We start from the raw sequence: 26,405 nt of genomic DNA, 5'->3' as shown, positions 1-26,405 counted from the left end.
CCACAGATGGTCCATATTAAAGCTCCCCTTTATAGGGAGTAGGCTATACTCTGTGTCAGAGTATTATGCCAGGTGTTTTTACGTTTATATAATCTCATCTAATCTTCCCAACAATACTAAGACTTGATTATGATATTTCCAGAAGCCAGATAACCAAAGGGACGCTAACTGAAGTTAAGTAACCTACACAGGATGAAACAGCTAGTCAGTGGAAGAAGCAGAATTCAAACCCAGGCCCATGATACTGGAGCCTGTGCTCTTAACTGTTTGATAATATGGCCTTCCCTCTGCTCTTCTTCCAACAGCTCTGGTCACACTGCCCCCACCAAGTCTCCACCCTGACGCTTCTGTTCCTCCAGCACAGCTGCCTAAAAAGGACCCTCAAGAACCCCTTCTCTGATTACAGGCAGAGCTTCCTGAGCCCAGATTTCAGTCCTGGCTCTGAAACTCTGTGTGCAACTGAGGAGCTCACTTAAATTATTGAGTCTCTATGTCCTTTTCTGCAAAATGGGAATGAACATCATCTATTTCACAGAATCACTGAAGGAATTAAAAGTTAATGTACATGAATATGTCAAGTGCTTCAACATTTTTAGTTATGATAACAATAATGGAATTTTCAGCATCATCAAAACAAAATAAGATAGACTGTCTGAGTTTTAGGATGCTATGAGGCATAATTATTTTCTTCCAGAGCAACTGTATCAATATTTTGGGAGGCTATATCTTAGAGCCCAATGGAGGAAGAATCTAATTAATGCTTTCTCTCACTTTTGTATAGTCTTGTAAAATTTTGATGCTCGTCTCCAAAGCTGGGATTGCTTTCAGATATGCCACTTGTTGAGCCACAATTTCAGGAAAGAGCTATACCTCAGAAGCATAGTTACTTAAAGAATTTCAAAAGACTACGTTTTCAAGACAATCTAGTGAATTTGTAAAAACAGGTTTTTTAAATGAGGAAGAAAAATCGTTTATCAGAACTATTTGTAGGAGAGGAAATAACAGTCATTGTGATTAGAAAGGCCTATAATTAATATACCTACCGGAAAATACATGTCCAAAAATATTGGAATAAAAAAGAATTATGACTATTTTTCATCAGTAACTTACTGTAAATACACAATCCAATTCACAATAAATTACAGAGTCATATGTATATGCACTTAATTTGCCAAAACACTCATAAAGTTTAATGAAGTTAAGTCCCAGTAGGCAGATTTATTACTATTCATTTAATATGAATGAAGCACATAAAAAGTGTTTAACAACAAACATGATGCATTTGCCATTAGAACATGCTCACTAATTGTAAAATACTCAATTTGCTTAATTCTTTCTTTTATGATCAAATTAGGCCAAACCCAAGTCCATTTGTTTTATGGTACCCACTCAGCTATGCATCGTTTCTGACACTTCCTTTATTTTGAATCTGCCCTAAATCTTGTGATCTGCCTGGCATATTCAGGCTCATATCTAGCCAAGGAATTAATCAAAAGTTGGTGTTTTCTGGCATCACCAGTTTTAATTGCTTGGACTTGGGTTAGTTGAAAGGCACAAGGCCAGTAAAACTTGCCAGGGGAAAAAAAAAAAAAAGTACAATAAATATAGCACTTACTGCTTTGAGGTCTTCATTAACATGAGTATCATTCATTATAAAGTCTGGATAGCCAACTTTTGCCAAAACAGCTCTCGCCTATAAAAAGGAAAAAGAAAAATAATGTCAGAGTTTCAGCACTTAAATCATTAATAATCACAAGATGTAGAAATGTGCCCTTCGTCTGAAAACTCCATTTACTGAATATCTACTATATGCAAGCCACTGTGAAGGGCAAAAGTAGATAGATATATACTGAAAGACCTCGGTATACTAAAAATGTAGTGAATGTAGCAAATAACTGTCCAGTACAATGTAAACAAAATAAAAATTTTCATAGAAATAGACAATATTGTTATCAAAGTCCAGAGCAGAGACTGTTTCTGCATGGAGAAAATGCTTAATGGAGAAGGTGACTGAATCGAGTCTTAGAGAATGGTTAGGATTTCAAAATGTACAGCTAGAAGAACATTCCAGGAGAAGAAACAGGGGCAAAGATGGAGGCAAAAATATGTACAAACCATACATCTGATAAAGGGTTAATATCCAAAATATATTTAAAACTCAACTCAATATCAATAAAGCAAATAACCTGGTTAAAAAATGGGGAAAGGAGGTCGGGCACAGTGGTTCATGCCTGTAATCCCAGAGCTTTGGGAGGCTGAGGCAGGAGGATTGCTTGGGGCCAGGAATTCAAGACCAACCTGGGCAATGCAGTGGGACCCTGTCTCTACAAAAATAAAAAATAAAAATAAGCCGGGCATGGTGGCACCTGCCTATAGTTCCAATTACTTGGGAGGTTGAGGCAGGAGGATCACTTGAGCCTGGGCGGTAGAGGCTGCAGCGAGCTATGATCACATTACTGCACTCCGGCCTGGGTAACAGAACAAGAACCTGTCTCAAAATAAATAAATAAATAAGTTAAGTAATTAAAAAGGGAAAATAAAATGAAAATACATTTCTCAAAAGAAGATATACAAATGGTCAACATATTTTTTTAATGATCCACATCATTATTCATCAGGGAAATAAAAATTAAAAACACAAGGAGATATTACCTATCACCAGTTAGAATGGCAATTATCAACAAGACAAGAGATAGTAAGTGTTAGCAAGGGTGTGGAGAAAAGGCAACTCTTGAGCACTGTTGATGGCAATATAATTTGATACAGTCACTGTGAAAAACACTATGGAAGCCAGGCGCGGTGGCTCACGCCTGTAATCCCAGCACTTTGGGAGGCCAAGGCGGGCAGATCACAAGGTCAGGAGATCGAGACCATCCTGGCTAACACGGTGAAACCCCGTCTCTACTAAAAATACAAAAAAAAACAGATTACCCGGGCATGGTGGCAAGCACCTGTTGTCCCAGCTACTCAGGAGACTGAGGCAGGAGAATGCCGTGAACCCAGGAGGCGGAGCTTGCAGTGAGCCGAGATCACGCCACTGCACTCCAGCCTGGGCGACAGAGTGAGACTCTGTCTCAAAAAAAAAAAAAAAAAAAAAAGAGAGAAAAGAAAAACGCTATGGGGGTTCCTCTAAAAATTAAAAATATATCTGCCATACGAAGCAGTAATCCTACTTCTGGGGATATAGCCAAAGGAAATGAAATCAGTACGCTAAAGAGATATCAGCGCCTCCATGTTCACTGAAGCACTATTCAAAATAGCCAAGATATGGAATTAGCCTAAATGTCTATCGACAGAGGAATGGATTAAAAATGTAGTATATATACACAATGGAATACTATTCAGCTTTAAAAAAGAAGAAAATCCTGTCACTTGTGACAACGTGGATGAACCTGTAGGACTTCATGCTAAGTGAAATAAGCTAGGCACGGAAAGGCAAATACTGCATGATCTCATTCATGTGGAATTTTAAACAGTCAGACTCATAGGAGACAGTATAGTAGGATGGTGGTTACCAGGGGTGGAGGAATGGGTTAGGGAGTTGGTCAAAAGATACAAAATTTCAGTTAGATAAGAGGAATAAGTTTAGGAGATGTATTGTACAACATAGTGACTATAGTTAATAACAATGTATTGTACACTTGAAAATGGCTAAGGGAGTAGATTTTAAATGTTATCACAAAAATGATAAATATATGAGGTGATGGATATGTTAATTTATCCATTCTCTAATGTATACATGTATCAAAACATCATGTTGTACATCATATATATATATAATTTTGTCAGTATATATATGTAGTCAGCTTAAATACATAAAAATGAAAAAAAACTACAAGGAGATAGCAAACACACACGATAATGGCATATTGAAGAGAGGGCGAGTAATTTAATGTAGCAGGACTATAAGTACATGAGGATGGAGAGCAGAAAATAAGGCAGGAAAATTGGCCTGGGGTCAGATCACAGGGATTCCTGAGTGCCATGTTAACAAGCCTAAATTTTATTTTACAGCTAAGAGAGAGCTAAATATGTTTAGCATGGGAATAAAAGGAGATGAGTCTTGCTTCAGGAAGATTATCTTTGCAACATTGTGAAAGATGGCCAGGATGCCAGGAAGATTGGAGGCAGTGGTCTAGAATAATTTAAGATACATCATAATGTCGTAACCATCATTTAGATAGACAAAGGTACTAATGATCCTCTGTGTTTTATAACAGATAGGGTATAAATAAAGGAAAAACAAACTTAGGCACATATGAAGAACCTCAAGAGCAGAGATTTGCAAAATATGGTCCCTGGGCCAAATCCAGCTACCCTACCCCTGTTTTTATAAATAAAGTTTTATTGGAACATAGGCACACTCATTTGTTTACCTGTCATCTATGGCTGCTTCTGCAGTACAGTTGTAGAGTTGAATAATCGGGTCAGACACCCTGTGGCCCACAAAACCTCAAATATTTTATCTGGCCCTTTCTAGAAAAAGTTCGTCAACCCTTGCTTTAGAGAAACTTCACAGTTCCATGTGAAAAATTTCTCTCTCCCTTCCCCAGATTCTGGGTTTCGTAAAAGCAAAAGACAAGCTTACAAGTACACTGTCAGGGCTCTGACCAGATTCCGTGGGATCCCTTTTATAACTTCTGTGCCTCCCTCCAGCATCTGGTTTTCTTTTCTAATGGACAACACCTGAGACTTTTTGAAGGCCTGCCCTAGGAGCTACTAGAGCTCCTTGCCTGCAATCAAAAACAGCTAGTTCCTGGGAGTTTATTTGCCTTCTACCCACCCTGCCTGCACCTGCACCTGCACCTGCACCTGCACCTCCGCCTCCGCCTCCGCCTCCGCCCAAGCGGCCCTAAGCAGCAATATGAAAGCACAGCCCCCTTGCCTCAATTCAGGATAAACTCTGAGGTATAATTTGTACTTCCAAAGTTCCCTGCAGGATCAGACTAGTTCTGAGATGTCTCCTGAAATTGGACTCTCACCCCTCCCTGTCTTGCTTCTCCCATTCCCTTACTGATTTCTCCTGGGAGTATTTGTTTAGTAAATCACTTACACAGGAATTCTCATCTCCAGATCTGCCTCCAGATGACCTAACGTAAGACCTAGGCAACCCCAAACACATTGGTTTTTTTCCAGCAAAGCCGCAAAGCAAAACCAGTGACCTTTGGACGCTGCTCTTGGCAACGAGTTCTTTCCTTTAGTCCCTTTCAATTTTCCTCACTCAAGAAATAAACAGAATAAGATAGTACAGTTTCCTTATTTTCCTTGAAATAATTCAAATATTAAATATCAGCAGAATCCTGAAACTCAAGACTTAGGATTTTACAAGGGCTGTAGGACATAGTCATAATGGGTTTTGCTGTTTCAGAGACTCAAGTATAGCACAGATCAAATTATACCTTCAAAACCCTGTGAGTTACACACACTAAAAGCTTGATGTGACCCAGATAGCAGATAACTAGAGGTTACAACTCTACCCCCAACACCAAACTAGTTCGTATGTCTACAGGTTACCTCATTCTGAGATTATTCTATTATTTCCTGCATCGTATTTAACTTTGCACTATATTTTATCAGCTCACTATAAGTCATATGCATAACTATAGCAAGAATTCCAGACAGTTTGAGAGAGAGAGAGAGAGAGAAGAAAAGAAAGAAAAAGAAGGAAAGAAAGAAAAAAGAAAGAAAGAGAGAAAGAAAGAGAGAGAAAGAGAAAGAAAGAAGGAAAGAAAGAGAACGAACAAATGAACAAGCTGAGTCATTCACAATTGTTTTCTGAAGACTGGTCTTTCCAGAGCATGCTGGTGAATTATGCACTGTTTTTTAAACCTCATCTCTGGGACCCCCCACTGCACCACAGAGCCTCACAGAATATGTTACCTTCTGCACCATCTATGCAGGTTATTGAATCCTTTTTTATTATTTATGTAGCATCACCATAACTTGAAGAGAATCAGAACAATCAGAACAGATATAAAGAATCCCTATTTACCTCCCAAAGATACATACCTAGAATAAGGTAATAATACTAGTAGCAACATTGCCAACATCTGACTAGAGTGTTCTTCTCCCTAAAATGTGCTATATATGTATACCTCTATTCAGACTCAAATGTTTTTTTCTGCCACAGACTTCGTTGTCAACTTCTCCTCATCCTACATTTTTCCCTGAGAAGCTTCAGAACTACATCTTGCAATATCTCATGGCTCCAGGTTAGACTGCCAATGAGGAGCACTCATAGGCAATTCCAGAGGTAGAAGAGGAGATGCCATTCATTTGCTGTTGGTAGCCATATACAGACATGTGGGCATCTGCAGACAGCAGATACAGCCCTTTTCCAGAAACTTCCAGGCATTCTCCTTAGAAAGACCTCTTTGGTGTATAAGCAGCAGAGATCATTGGCAGACTCTGCCCTTCACTCCCCAGCCCTCGGAGTGGTTGCCTAAGCCTCCAATTCCCTATATTAAATGTCTTGCTGGTTGATATACTTAGAAGAGTGTCTGTTTTCCTGAGTGAACCCTAAGTAAGGCAAATAGTAATCACATCGCTTTTTAATTTTTCAGAATGGGAGAAGAGAAGCACCAATAGTTTGATGGCTTGAAGGGCAAAGTATTAGTGAGTCAGGTCTGAGATTAATTACCCTATTGGTTACATGGACAAAAAGGAAAGGCAAATCCCACTGTAAATACTGAGAGAACAGTGATATAAATATTTAACAGATTGTATATTATATCCTGCAAGAAATATTTCCTAGGCTGTCTGTGGCTGATCAAAAACTCCAGGGCTTTCCATACCCAGTGCATGCATTTTCATGCTTTATTCATACAGACATCTGGAGAGAAGCTGCACTTGACAGCTGGACATCCTTCCTCAATAGAGGAGGTTTACGCAGCTGCTGATCTTCACTACCTCTGTGACCTTAGGGAGAGTACTTAACTTTTGAAATAAACACTGCCTACTGTCTACCTAATATCTATTCTCCCTTTCTTCTCTTACTATCAGGACTCCAATTCTGCTCAGGATGACAATGGACTCAACAACAACAACAAAATAGCTATGTTGCCCAGTTTTCTTTACAACTGGAGTCAGCTACGGGATGAAATTCGGGCCAATGACATTTAAGAAAAACTTCTTGTTGCACTTCCAATAATCCATTTTAAAAGGGGACAGATTCATCAGCATGTGCCTTCTGCCTTGAGTCCAGGGTTTCTCAACACTTTGGGCCAGATAATTCTTGTTGTGGGGGTTGTCCTGTAAATTGTAGGATGTTTAGCAGCATCTTTGGCTTCTACAAATTCAATACCAGGAGCAACCCATGCCCCGCTCCGCAAGTTGTGACAACCAAAAATATCTCCATATATTGCCAAATGTCCGCTGGTGGCAAAATCACCTCCAGTTGAGAACTACTGCTTTAGTCTTTCCTCTTCTTCCTTTCTGGAATGCTGATGCAATGCCAGAGGCAGAGCAGCCATCTAGTAATCAAAAGGCAACACATATGAGGAAAAATCTACATGCTGAAGATGGTGGGATGAAAAGCTGATGGCATTTGAAGCCCAGCATATTAGACCTGGACTGCCTCCCTCTTTCCCCTTCATGACATACAGAAAATAAAGCCCTTATTTGTTTGAGGCATTATGTGCCATGTTTTCCAATAGCTAATGTAATCCTAACACACTCTCCTTTACATCAGATGTTGAGAAAAAAAATACTAAAAATTAGTACCTACTTCACAGCGTTATCTGCAAGAGTTCAGGATGACAACGCATGTAAAACACTTCTTTTCCCTTGGTTCAGAGTACATGATGAGCAAATGTTAGTTATAGACTACACCAAGAAAGTAGAAACATGACTTCTTCCAAGGATTTGGAGTAACTGTTGTGTGTCTGTTTGGAGGGTCTTCCAGAGGAGTCCAGGTCATCTTATACTCCTAACCAAATAACCTGAAACCCCTGAGAAATAATGTCACTGTCTTTAGTCATAGGTCCAGTTTCAGAAGACCACACTTGTAGTGAGAGAAAAAATAATGAGAAAAGAAATGCCTAGGGAGAAAAGCTATTGATGCAACCCTCTTATCAATGGAAGACAAATGTACAAGCTTCTTGGAGCACAGTAGGAGATTTTCCTAGCAAAGCCAGACTCTGCATATGAGTCAAAAGAATCCAGGCTATTCGCAGCCCCCTAAAAGTTGGAGGACTCTTTTGAGAGCCACTATTGGCACACCTCTGAAAACAGACACAAGAAACACTACCAAACCTAACCCTAGAAAAAATTAAAGATACAGGTTGCCTTTAGCACTTGCCATCTTGGTTTCTGCCTTCTTCCTCTTTCCCTTTCTTGTATCTGTTCCTTTCAATACCTAGCAGGTCCTATGTGTTCATACCACTTGCAATACCATCATACCCTAGTTGGCCTTTCTGTGCTCTGTGCTCCAGAGAAATCTCCCCCTTTCCTTCTCATCCATCAAAACTATTAATTTTTCAAGGTTGCTAATCCACTAGCTGCCACTGGGGCCTCAAACTAGTTTATAATAGAATGTAAGTGACTAATAGCAATCTAATATATTTACTCGGCAGAAATACTTTTATTTAAAAGAGTAGTTTATTAGCCAAAGGAATAAATACAATTAAATGAGAAGTTTTGTAGCTGAGAGAATCTTCTAATACTATTCAAATTAAACCAATAGCCTATTCCACCTAATCACCATGTTACCACAGGTAACATAGCAAGCGACCAATACTCAATAAATATTAATTCATATAATGAATAATTTGATAAACCCACTCTGATCTATGTCATCAATAGTATCAGCAAATATAAAAAGCCAGATTTTACATTTAACCTTTAAATATAAGAGGATTAACATGTGATCATAAACATCATTCAGTGCTGTTCACACCAAGGTACATTTCCCCGGGTTTTGTTGTTGTTGTCTTGAGACAGTCTCATGATGTCATCCAGGCTGGAGTGCAGTGGCACGATCTCAGCTCATTGCAACCTCCACCTCCCAGGTTCAAGTAATTCTTGTGCCTCAGACTACCAAGTAGCTGGGATCACAGGCATGTGCCACTATGCCCAGCTAACATTAAGGTATATTTCAATATTAACTGATCTTACCACAGGAGAGAAAAAAGGGGGGAAACGAGAGATTTTGTGAGAACATATAAAACATTCTGGAAAATTAAGCAAGGTATAAAATCCATTGCAATTTTTTTTTTTTTTTTTTTTGAGATGGAGCCTCACTCTGTCGCCCAGGTTGGAGTGTAGTGGCGCAATCTCAGCCCACTGCAACCTCCACCTCTTGGGTTCAAGCTTCTTCTGCCTCAGCCACCAACCCCCCAACCAAGTAGCTGGGATTACAGGCATGCACCACCATGCCCGGCTAATTTCTGTATTTTTTAGTACAGACAGAGTTTCATCATGTTGGCCAGGCTGGTCTCGAACTCCTGATCTCAAATGATATGTCCACCTCGGCCTCCCAAAGTGCTGGGATTACAGGTGTGAGCCACCACAGTCAGCTTCCAATGCAATTAATTCTTGGTGGCAAACAAAACTATTTATTTTATGTAAGCTATTTCAATCAATCAACAAATATTTACTCATATGGTTTGGCTGTGTCCCCACCCAAATCTCAAACTGTAGCTCCCATAATTCCCACGTCATGGGAGGGACCCAGTGGGAGGTAACTGAATCATGGGGATGGGTGTTTCCCGTGCTGTTCTCTTGATAGTAAATAAGTCTCAGGAGATCTGATGGTTTTATAAAGGGGAGTTCCTCTGCACATGCGTTTTTTTTGTTTGTTTGTTTTTTTGTTTTTTTTTTTTGAGACAGAGTTTCACTCTTGTTGCCCAGGCTGGAGTGCAATGCCACAATCTCAGCTCACTGCAACCTCCACCTCCTGGGTTCAAGTGATTCTCCTGCCTCAGCCTCCTGAGTAGCTGGGATGACAGGCGCCTGCCACCACGTCCGGCTAATTTTTTGTGTTTTTAGTAGAGATAGGGTTTTACCATGTTGGCCAGGCTGGTCTCGAACTCCTGACTCAGGTGATCCACCTGCCTCAGCCTCCCAAAGTGCTGGGATTACAGGCATGAGACACCACGCCCAGCCTGCACATGCTTTCTCTTGCTTGCCTGCTGCCATGCAAGTCGTGACTTTGCTCTTCGTTTGCCTTTCGCCATGATTGTTAGGCCTCCCCAGCCATGTGGAACTGTGAGTCAATTAAACCTCTTTCTTTATAAATTACTCAGTCCCAGGTATGTCTTTATTAGCAGCATGATAACAGACTAATACACTTACTGAACATAAAATCTAAGCTCAGGACTCTCCTTAATGCTAAAAGAACATACAAACGTAATATTATCCATTACTTAACTGCATTTTTATTTAAAAAGCTGAGGAAAACTATTCTATAACAAGTTATCATCATCATATAAGGTATTAGCAATACCTGAATTTTCTGAATCTCTCTGTTCCTCAGTTTCCTCATCTGTAGAATATGGATACATTTAGTTCTAATACCAATAAAGTGAAATACAGAGTTGACAGAAGTATTCAGATAATAAAGGAATTATGAAGTTTACCTTACCCAGATCAAGAATAAGCAAACGTTTTCTGTAAAGGGCCAGATAGTAAACACTTTAGGCTTTGCAGCCCATATGGCCTCCGCACAACTACTCAGCTCTGTCATTGTACCTGAGAAAGCAGAAACAAGCTAGAACACCACAGAAATGAATGGCTGTGACTCTGTTCCAATAAAACTTTATAGACACTGAAATTTGAATCTCATACAACTTTCATGTATCATAATATATTATTATTTTGATTGTTTACACTTGGCGTGTTTTTTGTCTTTTGTCATTTTGTTGTTGTTGTTGTTTCTTTGCTTGTATTTTTCCTTTTTGTGGAGAACCAGGTCTCACTACGTTGCCCAGGCAGGTCTCAAAGTCCTGGGCTCAAGCAATCCTCCTGCCTCTCCCTCCCTAAATACTGGGGTTCCAGGCATGAGCCACTGTACCCAGCTGATTTTTTTTAAACTATTGAAAAAATGTGAAATCCATTTCTAACTTGTGGTTCACACAAAAACAGGCAGAATGCCAAATATGGCCCAAGGGCCATAGCTTACTAAGCCAACACAGATAATTAAATAAAGCTAGGTTATTCACTGAGTTGCCTCAATTCATGACACAGGGGCTAGTACACAGTAAGTGCTTAACAGTGCTTCCACACTGATCCATGATCAACAGCATCATGTGTGTACACGTGCATGCATGGCTTAGCTATCAAGATTTTTATTTGTTTCTGTTTTGCTCTTTGCTATTACTACCATTTACATGCAACAGACCTCAGTTGCTTGGGAGTTGACTCCCTGCCCTAAAGTCTTAGGGCTAGAGCTTTAAAAATCACAATTCATTTCCATGGAGACAACAGAGAGTTTGTAAAGATTATTATTCGAAGAGAGAGACAATAGCTATCACAAATGAACTCAGAAAGATGAAGAACATTGAAAACCTAACATACAACATGATTTAAACTCTCAAATCACCCCCACCTTCCCAGAATTTTCAATATGGTATACTACAACTTGATAATGCTGGTGGTAAGAACAGAATCAGGCATAATTCTGCTTTATTTAGCTGTGAGCTCTGAAATGGCATCTACTTTTTATACATGTGAGTGAACTGATTTAAAGATTGGCTAGGTTGACTGCTTTACTCCTGAATTTTCAAAGCCACTTAGTATTAAGCTGATCTACAGAAAGGAAGACAGAAAGCTCATTTATTTTAATCCCCACTGACTTGGCTATTTAGGAGAGTCAGATAAATTCTCAAATGTCTTGCATGTATCACATCAAAGAGATCCCTTTAATCACTTAATTAAATAGCTGTATGTTTAGTATACGTGGTTAAGTCTCATAGCATATTTTTTATTTTTTATTAATTTAACCAACATAAGAAAAAAATGGAACAACTGATCACTGCCCTTTCATAAAAAATTTATAGGGCAACTTTCCTAAGCTTGCAGTGGCTTTGAAAGCTTCAGTCAGGCTCGATCATGCCAAGGGCTCATTTTCTCTGATGAGTTCTGTAATAACTATTAAACATCAATCAAAATTCTGAGCTTTAAGCACCCAGAAGTTCAGGAGACTATACATGAATTACACTATCATTCAAAACAATGGCAGTTTCCATAATGCCAAACAAATGATTGACTAGTATAGATGCCTTAGCTGAAGATACTGCCCTAGGCAGAGCTAATGGTATTGATGAAAATTAGTCAAGGGAACAGGCTTTAATATCCTCTGGGTCTATCAGGATCCCACAAATAATAACAATGCAGTTATCTGATTAATCAAATTTTATTCTCTTGATAAAAATTGCACTGATTTATTATGACTCTTCAAAAACTTGAATTCTGCAAATTGCTTTTGGGTGTGGTCCACAAGCAGATGCATCATGCAGGGGTAGAAGATAGATCAGCACTTCCATGAATCAGAGGGCTAAGTGAAAATCACAGTTCTAATAGTACAAGAACTAGAAGACAGGAAAGATCAGATTTCAGGTCATCCAGCCTCAACCCTATGTGAGTAATGCCCCAGTATAGCAGAAAACCCTCATTACTCTCTGAGATAGACAACGTTCTACGAAGGCATGTTCCAAATTCTAAACCAGCACCATCCACACTCTCTCCTAAAACATCAACTCAATGTATCTTGGAGGTGGGCAGTTTCTTCAGTCTGCAAAAGGAAACTACTCTGGCACAAGTAAATGTTAATTTTGCCATACTGGCACTAAACATTTCCCTGGTGTCTTTGTGCTGCTCCTCGTTCTCGGGTGAACCCTGTACTGAACAAAGTTAAAGAAAGAAAGTAATATTTGAGTTTTCTTGGTAAATAGATGGAGCAGGTAGTAGCAGTAGACTTTAGAACCCAAAGCCACCTTGTGACTAATTAATAAAACAACACACCCATCTTCCTGAGAGTGGTGGCAATATTACCTTCAAAACAGAGGCAACTGTCATTTATTTCCTTTATTGATTTGTTTGTTTGTTTAATATAGACAGGGTTTCACCATGTTGTCCAGGCTGGTCTCAAACTCCTGGACTCAAGCAATCTGCTCACCTCTGCCTCCCAAAGTGCTGGGATGGCAGGTGTGAGCCACCATGCCCGGCCCATTTATTTCCTTTAAAATTGGGCAGGAGCTGGGCACCGTGGCTCACACCTGTTATTCCAGCACTTTGGGAGGCTGAGGCAAGTGGATCACTTGAGGTCAGGAGTTCCAGCCTGGCCAACATGGTGAAACCCTGTCTCTACTAAAAATACAAAAATTAGCTGGGTGTGGTGGCTTGCACCTGAAGTCCCAGCTACTTGGGAGGCTGAGGCAGAAGGATCACTTGAACCTGGGAGGCAGAGGTTGCAGTGAGCCAAGATTGTGCCACTGCACTCCAGCCTGGGCAACAGAGTGAGACCCGGTCCCAAAAGATAAAAATTTAAAAAAAAAAAAAAAAAAAAAAAAAAAAACCATGAAAAGAAACTAGGCAGGACAGTGGCCAAATAATAAATTTTTAAATCAATGTTTTTATTAGTTTTGATTATATGTGGTTAACTGCTCACAAAGTTTGCAAATAGAACAGCTGCTAGACCTATTCAAATGAATACCCTAAGCCTCAATTAGCTAAGCCCATTTATCCAGACATAACCAAAATGATAACAGCCCAAGAGTGGAAACAATCCTATATCACATTTAGGCTTTTATATGAGCCAAAATAAATTATGTTTGTCTCTGTCTCACTCACAGAGCTCTATATCAGGGCTCAGTAAACAACAGCCCAAGCCAGTCTGCCACCTGCTTTTTGGAAAGAAAGTTTTATTGCTCCAGAATATGCACTGTAGCAAAGGATTATTTTGTGCTGAAGGTATCTGAGAATCAAGACAAGCAGAAAGAGGCTTTCTCCATGCTTCCCTTATCTACCTACAAGCAGAGCCTTCCAAAAGAATTCAACTGTCATAAATCCCCCTTTTAAGAGAGACTTCCTGCACCGGGGGAAGGAATAACTCCTCTCACGGGCGATAAAGAGTTGGCGCCAGGATGAGAACTTACATAAACAGACCTTATTAAAGCCAGCCTGACTTTGTTTGGTCCTCTCACATATTTCTCAGTCATTTCCCACCATTTATTATCCCTTGAAATCCTAGCCCTACCCCTTCTTAAGACAATATATAAGCCCCCAATTCTGTTTCTTTGGGCTCTGTTTTCTGTAAGCTCTCATGCAGGTTAGTGAATCAACTTTGTTTTTCTCTCGTTAATCCATCTTTTATAGTTTAATTCACAGGCCCTGATATTAAACCTAAAGTGGTAAAGGAAAAGTTTCTTTTTTCTCTCTGACGACAGCCACATTCATTTAAGTATTGTTTATTGCCACTTTCATGCTACAACAGCGGAGTTTGAGTAGTTGCCACAGAAGCCATATAGCCCACACAATGCCGAAGATGTTTACTGTTTGTCTCTTTACAGAAATGGTTTGCCAGCCCCTCTTCTACACAAGAGGTTTCCCCATTTTTCAAAACCGATAGTAAAGATAGCAAGGGAAAAATGAGGCACAAAAGTTCATCTTTTCGGAAAGTTTCATCAAGATAGAAATATATAATTAAATAGTAACTAAATAATTGTATAATTAGCTGTAATACTCATACATATTGTGTTGAGGTAAGTATCTACATTTAAAACACAGCCAGTATAGAAATATTAACCAAAATGGGAATAGATACTATGAAATAAATCAATGCATTTTTTGGGGGAATGGGAAAAAATACTTACAAATTATTTTAAAACATGTTCAAATGTCAAGGATGAAAGGGCTTAGAAACACACCTGAAATACCAAGGCCCTAACACCTTACATTTCTCAGAGAAATTTAATCAGCTACTTAATCCTCCTCCAATTGTTAAATTACTTATTTGAACAGGAGGCAAGATGGAGATTAACTTAGATAAACATATCCCCCTGTCTCATCAACAGTTCAAGCGGGAATTGTTGTCATTCTTTCCTTTAAGGTTAGCTCTTATATGAACAATTCTTTACCACCTAAAAACCTTGTGAAGTACCTCCCTCATAAAGTGGTGGGGAGAGATCAAATGAGATAACTTTGGTGAATTATTAAATTAGGCAAGTGTGGGCTGGGCATGATGGCTCACACCTGTAATCCCAGCACTTTGGAAGGTCGAGGCGGGTGGATCACCTGAGGTCAGAAGTTTGAAACCAGCCTGACCAATATGGTGAAATCTCATTTCTACTAAAAATACAAAAATTAGCCAGGCATGGTGGCATGCACCTGTAATCCCAGCTACTCGGGAGGCTGAGACAGGAGAACTGCTTAAACTCGGCAGGCAGAGGTTGCAGTGAGCCGATATCATGCCACTGCACTCCAGCCTGGGCAACAGAGCAAGACTCTGTCTCAATCAATCAATCAATAAATGCACGTGGGAATTTTCATATCATTTTTCTAAAAGAGGGGAATGTCATAGGGCCAATGCCCACATATATGGCTTGTTCCTTTGACATTGGCATCCTCTAGCTTAGGGCTTCCCAAAGCTTTGTCTTTGGACTGGCAGCATCTGCGTCACGTGGGAGCTCGTTGAAAACACACATTTGTGGGACAACACTAGATCTCTTGAATTAGAATGCCTCTGAACCGGGACCCAGGAATCTGCATTATAATGAGCCTTACCGTGAGGCAGGGTTTCTCAACCTTGGCACTATTGACATTTGGGAAAGAATCATTCTTATCTATGGGGACTGTTCTGTGGATTGTAGGATATTTAGCAGCATTCCTGGCCTCTACCCACTAAATGCCAGTAACACCCTCTGTCCCCCCAGTTGTGATCAAAAATATCTCCAGACATTGCCAAATGTCTCCAGGTGTGTAATATCACTCTGGGTTGAAAACCACTACTATAGGGGATTCTCATGCCTGCTCAAGTTTGAGATACTCTCTGCTCTAGATCATGGTACTTGCCATGGTACCAAGGCTGCTGGACCCACTCCTGAGAACCCCCAACACTGTGTTATCAGTTCAGAAGTAGGGGATTCATCCTCTGCTTCAATAATCCTTAGGGATTTCACTAATAGTCACCACTACTAAGCTAGTAGGTGCACTTTATGGAGAAAACACTACCACCTTCCCTCCCACTCATTTTTTTTTAATTTTTGTGGGTACCTAGCAGTTGTACATATTTGTTTTCTAATTTTTATTTTTAATTTTTGTGGTACATAGTAGGACATCAAATTTCTAATGTGCCTCAGGCACTTGTAATTCAACCCAATTTCTGGCCAATGCCACCTAAATCCCAGGATGATAAGGGACAAATAATAAAAAACTATTGGAAAGTGCTTTGCAGCTGTAAGTCAGGATATAAGTATACCTCAGGATCTTAGAGATGTTTAGATTAAAAGTTCTAATAACTTTTCTCTCAGTAACTTGGCAAAATCTATTTTTAAGTACTTTCAGGCATCTAAAAAGCCATGTTAATACAATTACAGTTCACTGAAAAATTAGCACGCAATCCAGTTTGAAAGCAAAAATCAGTCATAGCAGGGTAATATTCCGTTTAATTATAAAGATTAATTCAACCTTCATTTATTTGTGCATGTGTTTGGTCTTTCCATTTTTCATAGAACACCCAAGATTCGAATGCCATCTGGTAGAATTGCCGCACAAGTGTCAGTAGTATCTATTAGAGTTGCAGATTTTATTTCCAAGTAGAATTAATAGAAGGACAAAGGGAGGGTGGGAAAAGAGGGGCATATATGCAATAGACAATCAATTAAAAATGATGTTTTCCACCAGCCTGATGGGACTGTATCTCCACTCTGTGTCCCCTGCCCCGCCACCTGCAAAAACTGTCTGAAATTGCAAGTCCTTCCATTTGCATTTACTATATTTTCTGAAACAGCTATGTGAAGATTCAAGTAGTGCTGTGAATAACAGCGTGAATTCGGGCTATAAATTAAGAATTATGTCTACCATGTTCTCCAAAATGTATGCTACTTCTTCCTTAAAATTTGGTCTTGGTCACATGGGGATTAAGATTAACCACTTAGGGCCAGGTGTGGTGGCTCACACCTGTAATCTCAGCATTTTGGGAGGCCAAGGTGGGGGCTTGAGCCCAGGAGTTCAAGACCAGCCTGGGCAACATAGGGAGACACCATCTTTACAAAACAATAAATTAGTTTGGCATTGTGGTACATGCCTATAGTCCCAGTTACTCAGGAAGCTGAGGCAGGAGGATCTCTTGAGCCCGAGATCAAGGCTGCAGTGAGCTGTGATGGTGCCACTGCACTCCAGCCTACGTGACAGAGCAAGACCCTGTCTCAAAAAAAAAATTGATCACTTACTTCATCATGACATCCATTAAATATTCAACCTTTTACTGAATGATCACCAAAGGGCAAATAAGCCCTGCATACTGGGAAACATCTTTTAAAATTTTTATTGCGCTATAACATACAAAGTGTACAAATACTATCAAATATTTTTTAAAACATACACACATCTGTGTTAGTAGGTCTGAGACAAGATTTAAAACATTTATAGCATCCCAAAGACTCCTCTGGGTACCTCCCCAGTGAATAACCCTTCCACCTTCAAAAGAACAACTATCCTGATCTCTGTCTCCATAAATTACTTTTTCCTGTTCTTGAACTTCAAAAAAAAGTGTGTACTCTTTTGTATTTGGCTTCTTTCACTCAACAATACATCTGTGAAATTTATCCATGTTGTTGTGTTTAGAAGGAGTGAAAACACACAGTTTAATAAAGTGGATTTCTTTCCCTCAGGAGTTCATAGTTGGTCATATGTAGAGAATGGGATGCAAGAGATAAAACAAAAGAAGGTAGAGGATGAGATGGAATGGATGGGAAGGGAAGGGCCTTGTGGAAAGGACATTTTCAAAGAGGAGGAGATCTCAGAGCTAAACAGACACAGAAACAGTAGACATAATTTTTTAAATAACAAAAGTAATGCTCTTCATTAAACCTCTACTATATACCAGGTACTGTGCTAAGTTCTTTACTTCATCATCAGATCCAAATCCTACCCTAACTGTACAAGGTAGGTACAGATCATCCCCATTTTACAGCTGATAAGCTGAGACTCAGAAAAGGAGCACAACTCACCCCAAGTCTACACAGGCAACGAGGGCCAAAACCAACTTCTCACCCAGGTTAATTTAGCCTTAATCTGACTTCAAAGTTCATGTTTTCCCAACATATATTGTCTTCTGAGGGATTAAAAATAATATTCTATTATATAATTATTATTCATTTTTTATAAATCAAAACCAACTGAATAACATGTAAGGCACAGACCACATCTGCATTAATAACCATATTCAACATGCCAAGACAAATAATATTCTCAGATATAAGGATGAAAAGACACACACAGATAGAATTTTAAGTATGCTTTTAAGAGGTTCTCCCTCCTTCTCTAAAAGTAATACCACTGAGCTTTCGGTTCTGGACATCGGTGGGACTAAACTTTGACCAAGAGCCCCTGGAAGATAAGACTTGGCCAAGAGGGAAGGTCAAAACAGAAAAGGACAGGCAAGAAAGTACAAGAATGATAAAGAAGCAGAAAGGAGAGAGGACAGGCTCTCCTGTCAGAAAATGTCAGAACATTTATTTTGCAGACCAGTCAAGGCACTAAGGTAAATTAGATTTTACCAGCAGAGAGGAGGCGGTATTCCAGAAAATGGCACCTCAGGGAGAGAAGGGTCAATCTCATGGAGGAAATTCCCAGCCAAAACCATGCTGAGAAATGGAGTCTACCATTAGCATCCCTGACCCAAGGATTCCTGGCCCACATCCTCCCATTTCAGAAGAGGAGTAACACCTCTCCCTTAGGAATCCTAGCATTGTCATAAAGATAGATGACAGTCTGTTTCCGTTTTGAAGCAATTAAACTGAACACTTTCCTGAAGCTTAGGCCTGACTTTGGGGTTTGAAATGCAGGAAATTTACCATGAGCAGCAGACCAGGAACTTTGCACCTCACTCCTGAAGCCCACAAGAGGGAACTCTTCTGAGCTTTGAGTCTTTGGTTCCAAATTTGGGTCCCCCCAAAACTCTGACAACTTGTTTCTGTATTATCTACTTATTAGAATATATTATCAGCAACATTTAACCCTCTACTACCATTAATAGCCATATCTGGGGTATGACCTATCTTAACACAAACTGTACATGTCCAGGAACCTCTCTGCTCTCTACCTCTCAGATAGCCAAAATACCAGCCTCTGTCGCCTTAGACAAAACTCCAGAGATGAGTTGTAAAATGCAGGTCAAGGAAAAGTGACGTGAAGCCAGCCTCTGCCTCCACAGTTCAGACCTGGTTATTTATTCTGAGATGCCCATGGGCCACATTTCAGAATAAACCCTAGCTCTGTTTGGATCCACCTCTGAAGAGGCAGTCTAGGGAGAGAAATCAGAAAGGCCACCTATACTCGAGGCAAAGCAATGAGCCGCAACCAAGGGACAATTGGGGCTGTTTGTAAACACAGCCTAAATGTCATCATCAATTATTCATCAGTTCAACAAAGCCATTGAGTAACCTCTTTTAAAACCATTTAATTCTTATCTAAGATTCAGCCCAACAAAACAGGGAAGAAGCAAGATACTGGTCAAAAACTTGAGACAAGGAAAGCTCTAGACCAAGTTGGCGAGTCACGGTCTGTAAAATAAATTCAGGATACTGCCTGGGGTTATAAATAAAGTTTTATTGGCTCAGGGTCTGTAAGACAAGTTCAGGATCCTGCCAGGTGTTGTAAATAAAGTTTTATTGGCACACAGCCACACCCATTTGTTTGCCTGTTGCCTATTGCTGCTCTGTACTACAGGTATATTTGGGTTGCTGCAACAGCGACCACATGACCTGCAAAATCCAATATATTTACTCTCAGGCCTTCATATGTGAAAAGTTTCCTGCCCTCTGCTCTATATTCTCAAAGTGTGGTCCACAGTCCATTGTCCAGCAGCATCAGCCTCCATTGGGAGCTTGTTAGAAATGCAGACTCTCAGGCTCCACTCAATCTGCATTTTTAACCAGGTCCCCAGGAGATTTGCATGTACATTCAAGTTGCAGAAGCACTGCTCCAGTAGAGCTCTGCTTCTCAAACTTGGCTGCTCATTTGAATCACCTAAGAGTTTTTTTTTTTTGTTTCTTTTTTGTTGTTGTTGTTTTTTGTTTTTTGTTTTTTGTTTTTTGTTTTAATATTAAGGACCTGGATCTGAAGTGACATCAGGCTGGAAACTTCGTAAGAGCTTCTAACTCCTACTCAAAAGGTCACATGGCATCCCACTATGCTCTCATTCTCATTAGATGCTGATAAAGGATGCTCAAATAAGTAACCAGTGATGAGGGGGGCTTGGGGAGGAAGAGAGAAAAGAGACTTTCTCTTTTTCTATTCTGTCAATTTTTCTCATTTCAAAAGTGGTCTCTCTCTCTCTCTCTCTCTCTCTGATGAGCTTATTTTTTCATGAATCATTTTTAATGGAAATCAGAAATTACTTAGAACAACTCATTGGCCCTCATTAGAACATGATGTATTACAGATCTATACAAATCACTTTGCCAAAACTTAACCTTCATTTTCTTTTTTGAGATGGAGTCTCGCTCTTGTCGCCCAGGCTGGAGTGCAATGGCGTGATCTCGGCTCACTGCAACCTCCGCTTCCCGGGTTCAAGTGATTCTCCTGCCTCAACCTCCCGAGTAGCTGGAATTACAGGCAGGCACCACCATGCCTGGCTAATTTTTGTATTTTTAGTAGAGACAGGGTTTCACCATGTTGGCCAGGCTGGTCTCGAATTCCTGACCTCAAGTGATCCACCTGCCTCGGCCTCCCAAAGTGCTGGGATTACAGGATTATAGGCATGAGCCACCGTGCCCAGCCTTAACCTTCATTTTCAAAAGCCTGGAAGAACAAGCTGAATTGTTCCATAAACTTCTAAAGTAGATTTATAGCTTAACATCAGAGTTGAGTAAAGGTTCTGGTCTGTGGTCCTAAAGGACTCAATCTCACTGTTATCCTCGGCTTCACTTTTCCCTGGAACAGGTCTATTCCACTCAGTTCTAATCCTCGCAAACCTCTGTGAGGAAGCTCTCATGAGCCTTCACTAAGACTGCCAATGAGAGAACACCAAAATATACCAGGGTGGCAGACCTGTCCCCTTCACCTTAGCTAAGCAAAGACACAGAGTGGAGCATCACCTTTTCAATGCTGAGTCTCTGGTTATGGCGCAGTGGAGGGGGTGTCTATATTGGAAAGTAAACTTATTTACTAATGAACTCAAATATAAAACTGGAAAATGATTTGCCTACTAGGATGGGTTGGGTCTCTCATGGCCTAGTCCAGTTCTGGGACCTAAAACTTAGTAGGAATTTCTTATACCTGTACACAAAGGTCACATGTCCCAAGGCTGAATCCTTTCCCCATCACAGTTCAACAATGATTAGGCTTACTCAAATACTTCTGTGAGTCGATGTATACACTGGTCTTGAGCTAAGCAGAAAAAAATAATTCAATCAGTAATGAAAAATAACCTAATCAACCAAACAGAAAAAAAAGAGAAAAAAATATGCTAAGCAAAGCACAGAAAGAAAAATACTGTATAATCTCACTTACATGTGGAATCTTAAGTTGTTCTCACAGAAACAGAGAGTAGAATGGTAGTTACCAAAGGCTGGAGGGAGGGGGAGAGATAGGGAAAGGGAAGATTTTGGTCAAAGGGCACAAAATTTCAATTAGATTGGAAGAATAAGTTTTAGTAACCAATTGTACCGCATGGTGGCCAGAGTGAATAATAATTTATTATATATTTCTTTTTTTCTTTTTTTTTTTTTTTGAGATGGAGTCTCGCTCTGTCACCTAGGCTGGAGTGTAGTGGCACGATCTCGGCTCACTGCAAGCTCTGCCTCCCGGGTTCACACCAATTCTCCTGCCTCAGCCTCCTGAGTAGCTGGAACTAGAGGCGCCTGCCACCATGCCTGGCTAATTTTTTGTATTTTTTAGTAAAGACAGGGTTTCACCATGTTAGCCAGGATGGTCTCGATCTCCTGACCTTGTGATCCGCCCGCCTTGGCCTCCCAAAGTGATGGGATTACAGGCGTGAGCCACCATGCCCGGCCTTATTATATATTTCAAAATTGCTAAAATAATAGATTTTTAATGCTCTCACCCCAAAAAAAAAAAGTTTGTGAAGTGATAGATATGGTAAGTAGTTTGATTGAATCTTTCTATAATGTATATGTACATCGAAACATCACATTGTACCCCAAAAATATATATACAATTATTTTTCAATTAAAAATAATTTTAAAATGTAATAACATTCAGTGGTGAGATGTTAAAGGAGGAGGTGAAGATAGTTAAAAATTCTCTAATGTAATCAAAGAAAAACTAAACTCAGATGAGAGAGCTAAAGGATGCTGATTGCTGATTGTACGTAGGTAGTTTCCAAAGACGGCAGCAAACAACTCCTCCCCTCCTTGTGTGCACATACTGCTTCTCACATCAAGAGATAAAGCCTATTTCTCCTGCCCTTGGATAGGCTAGGACTGACCTTGTCCCTGGCTTTGACCAAGAGAATACTGCACAAGAAATATTCTGGGACTTCTGAGAACAGACATTAAGAGGACCAGCAGCTTCTGCTTTCTCCTCTTGGCACTCTTAGCTACCCTGTAGGAGTACCACAGCACCCTGTTGAAAAAGCCACATGAGGAACACTGAGGTGCCAGACACATGTGTGAAGAAGCCACCTTGGATGTCCAGCCACAGCCACCATCTGACTGCAACTGCCTAAGAGACTCCAGGTAAAACCAGCACAAGAGCCACCCAGCCGAGCCCAGCCAACTCACAGAATCATAGGAAATAATAAAATACTTGTTTTAAGCCAGCAAGTTTTGGGGTAATTTGTTATGCAGCAATAGATAATCAAAACACAGACTACAGTAATTGAGTCATTCCACCTAGATGGAAAAAAAATAAAACCTACTCTGTTCCTTGGGCCTTTCACTGATCCAGAACCAAAAAAAGAAGAAGAAAATAACAGCACAAAACTCCAAAATCTTCTATGAGTAATCCTTACATAAATTTCATTTTTTTAAAAAAGAATTTTGTTCATTTGAAACACCAAGAATGATAGTATTTTAAAATGAAAATTAAATTTATTTTGCTAAGTTGTCAGCACCTCTATCAGAATACTTGCTCATGTCATTTCTTCCTAACACTGTTTCCTCTGACTTTTCCAACCCCAAATCTTTCCCTTTTTTCCCAGTATGTTTCACTCTTTCTTCTCTTTCACTCTTTCTTCTCAGGCTGTTTCTCCAGTTTGCATATGAGATTCTGTCAGAAATGGATTTGCTGTCATGCCCTCTGCTTGCCTTTACCCAGCTATGCTAGGGTCTCAAAAATGACAACTCAGAACACTGGGTTAAATACAATTTCTCTCTCTTCACCCATTTTCCACTATCTGCCTGTCCGGCCCTGGGGTTATTAATGGAACTGACATTCCTGTACAACTGACTGAGCAGGACCAGGAGCCAGATAACAAGGGTGCAGCTGACAGCAGCAGACGCAACCCTAGAGATAGCACAGAAGCAGACACATTGTGGCTATTAGTTTCATCTTGGGCCAAAGAGAATGAGCAACACAAAATATACACAGAAAACCTGAACATTCCTAAAGGACTCTTTCCCCCATGAGATTAAAAGTCAATACATCAAAACTGATTATTTTTATTAAACCAAACTAAACATGTATTTTTAAGTGAATTCCTCACAGAATTTGGATTTGGATTTGGATAAGGAAAAAAAAAAAAAAAAAAGAGACAGGCATTAAATCACCACCACCCACCCCATGAATAAAAATAATAAATATCCTCCATAATTCTTAAGAGGCATCTCTCTGCTTTGGGTCTCTAGAATTTTATCCTGAGGCTATTGTGGCATTTCCCAACTGCTTTCAAAGTCCCACAGACAACCAGTCTCTTACATACCCTTAAAAACAAAACACTTTTACAGTGCATGTTTAAACTATTGCTACTTGTTGATATTGTTAGAATTTTTAAGTATTTATTATTCCAAGTTTCATCTTTTATTTTTTAAATTAACTTATTTATTTTATTTTATTTATTTATTTTGGAGACAGAGTCTCACTCTGCTGCCCAGGCTGGAGTTCAGTGGCACAATCTCGGCTCACTGCAAACTCTGTCTCCTGGGTGCAAGCGATTCTCCTGTATCAGCCTCCCAAATAGCTGGGATTACAGGTGTGTGCCACCACGCCTGGCTAATTTTTGTATTTTTAGTAGAGATGGGATTTCGCCACATTGGCCAGGCTGGTTTCAAACTCCTGGCCTCAAGCGATCCACCCGCCTCAGCCTCCCAAAGTGCTGAGATTACAGATGTGAGCCACCACACCTGGACTCATCTTTTAATATAGTCCCACTGTTCCACAAATTTGAAATTAGTTATATTCCTCAACACTAGCATTATTTGTTTTTAAAATGTATGACATGGTTATATACATATTTGTATTCTTGATGATCAACACTGAAAATGCAACATTGCAGAGGTTTTCAAAAACCATGGAGTATATATTACATGTATTTCTATTGATATAAGCTATTGCCCCTTACAAAAGATAATTTACATCAGTCTCTAACAGATATTTCTGCAAATTTGCTCATTAATGAAATGCTGTATTTCAAGTCGGTAAGGTACGACCCTTTCCCCATCAGAAAAAAATTCAATATACTGCTCATTGGTGGGAGAACTAATTTAGGCACTGATTTATAAATTGTTCAAAACAGCTTATGATTAAATAGAATTTAAACATTAAAGAGGATATCTTGTGCCAGGAGGTACAGATGCTTTCGAAAACAACTAGGGTCATGTCAAAATTCACTAAAGGAAGACCTTCACATTGGCCAAGATGGGACAATTTGAACTTCAGTGAATGATGATCATAATAAATTCAAACACATCAAATACATAAGATTCCCTGAGTTGGTGATACTAAGAAGTAAACTATTTTGGCACCTCTGGAGGTGCTTAGGGCACCAACTCGTGAAAATTAATCGAGACAAAGATAGCCATTTATTCTGTCTTTCTTATATAAACTATATGTCAGAGTATTCAAGTGGTTGATGAGGGAAAATCTTTTTTTATAAAAAGAGCCTTGCTAATAAATGCAAAAAGAATGATAGAATTTGAAAATCAAACACTGCAACACTGAATGGAATCATGAATCACTGAAATACTATCAATGACCACTGAAACAATTAAGTCAGTGGTTTCAACCCTGGCTGCACATTTGTACCTCCTGGGTAACTTTTTTTCTTTTTTGAGACAGAGTCTTGCTCTATCACCCAGGATAGAGTACAGTGGCATGATCTTGGCTCACTGCAACCTCCACCTCCTGGATTCAAGCGATTCTCCTGTCTTAGCCTCCCAGGTAGCTGGAATTACAGGCGCATGCCACCACGCCTGGATAATTTTTGTACCTTTAGTAGAGCTGGGGTTTCACCATGTCAGTCAGGCTGGTCTCAAACTCCTGACCTCAAGTGATCTACCCACCTCGGCCTCCCAAAGTGCTGGGATTACAGGCGTGAGCCTCTGTGCTGGGTCCCTCCTGGGAAACTTTAGAAAATGCCCGTGTCCCACTCCCAAAGAGTCTGATCTTCATATGGGGTGTGGCTTGAGCCTCAGGATTTTTAAAAAGCTTCCCAGGTGATTCTAATGTACAGTCAAGAAACAGGATGGCTGCATGAGGGTTGGTAAGAAAGTTCAAATGAAAGGATCAGACTGACAACACCTGAGCACACAGATCGCCCTTCACTTTGGAAGTGGGACAACGTGGGATTGTGAGCCTCTTGATAGATGCAACAGGAAGCTCACAGCACTGCCTATGAAGTCTTATTGCCCAAAGAAAATTGAACCTGAATCTAATCAAACCTCTAGATGGAACTACCAATTACAGAAAATGTAAGAGAGAGAACAACATGTTAAAAGACAACATAGGAAATAACCAGCAAAACAAGATTGTTGAAAATTCTACCAAATGACCCAATTACTTTCATAAATAAATTTCATGGATGGAGAGGGGGTACTCTTAAAATTTAAAAAGCTTTAAAAGATGTACCTATTAACTGCAATACATAGACCTTGTCTGGATACTGATTCAAATCAACCTTTTTTTTCAAAAAAAAAAAAAAAAAGAAGCAAACAATTTTGAGATAATTACAGAAAAGTGCCCACAGACAGGATACTAATAAGGAATTATTGTTAATATTGTCAAGTATGTTGATGGTATTATAGTTAGGTTTTTAAAATTCCTTATCTGTTGGAGATACACAATGA

At 39.7% G+C, this 26,405-nt stretch overlaps 1 protein-coding gene across 1 annotated transcript in view; it reads right to left on the bottom strand.

Annotated features, from left to right (window-relative positions):
- Window positions 1-26,405, bottom strand: part of PHEX (phosphate regulating endopeptidase X-linked) — a 221,706-nt gene that overhangs the window by 78,393 nt on the left and 116,908 nt on the right. The window contains exon 13 of the mRNA XM_050777361.1: window positions 1,616-1,693. Within this exon, the coding sequence (XP_050633318.1) occupies window positions 1,616-1,693 (78 nt within the window). The remainder of the gene's footprint in view (window positions 1-1,615; window positions 1,694-26,405) is intronic.

Source organism: Macaca thibetana, chromosome X (genome assembly GCF_024542745.1).
Source record: "Macaca thibetana thibetana isolate TM-01 chromosome X, ASM2454274v1, whole genome shotgun sequence".
NCBI lineage: Eukaryota > Metazoa > Chordata > Mammalia > Primates > Cercopithecidae > Macaca > Macaca thibetana.
The sequence above is the reverse complement of the archived record's forward strand: the minus strand, read 5'-3'. Positions and strand labels throughout refer to the sequence as shown.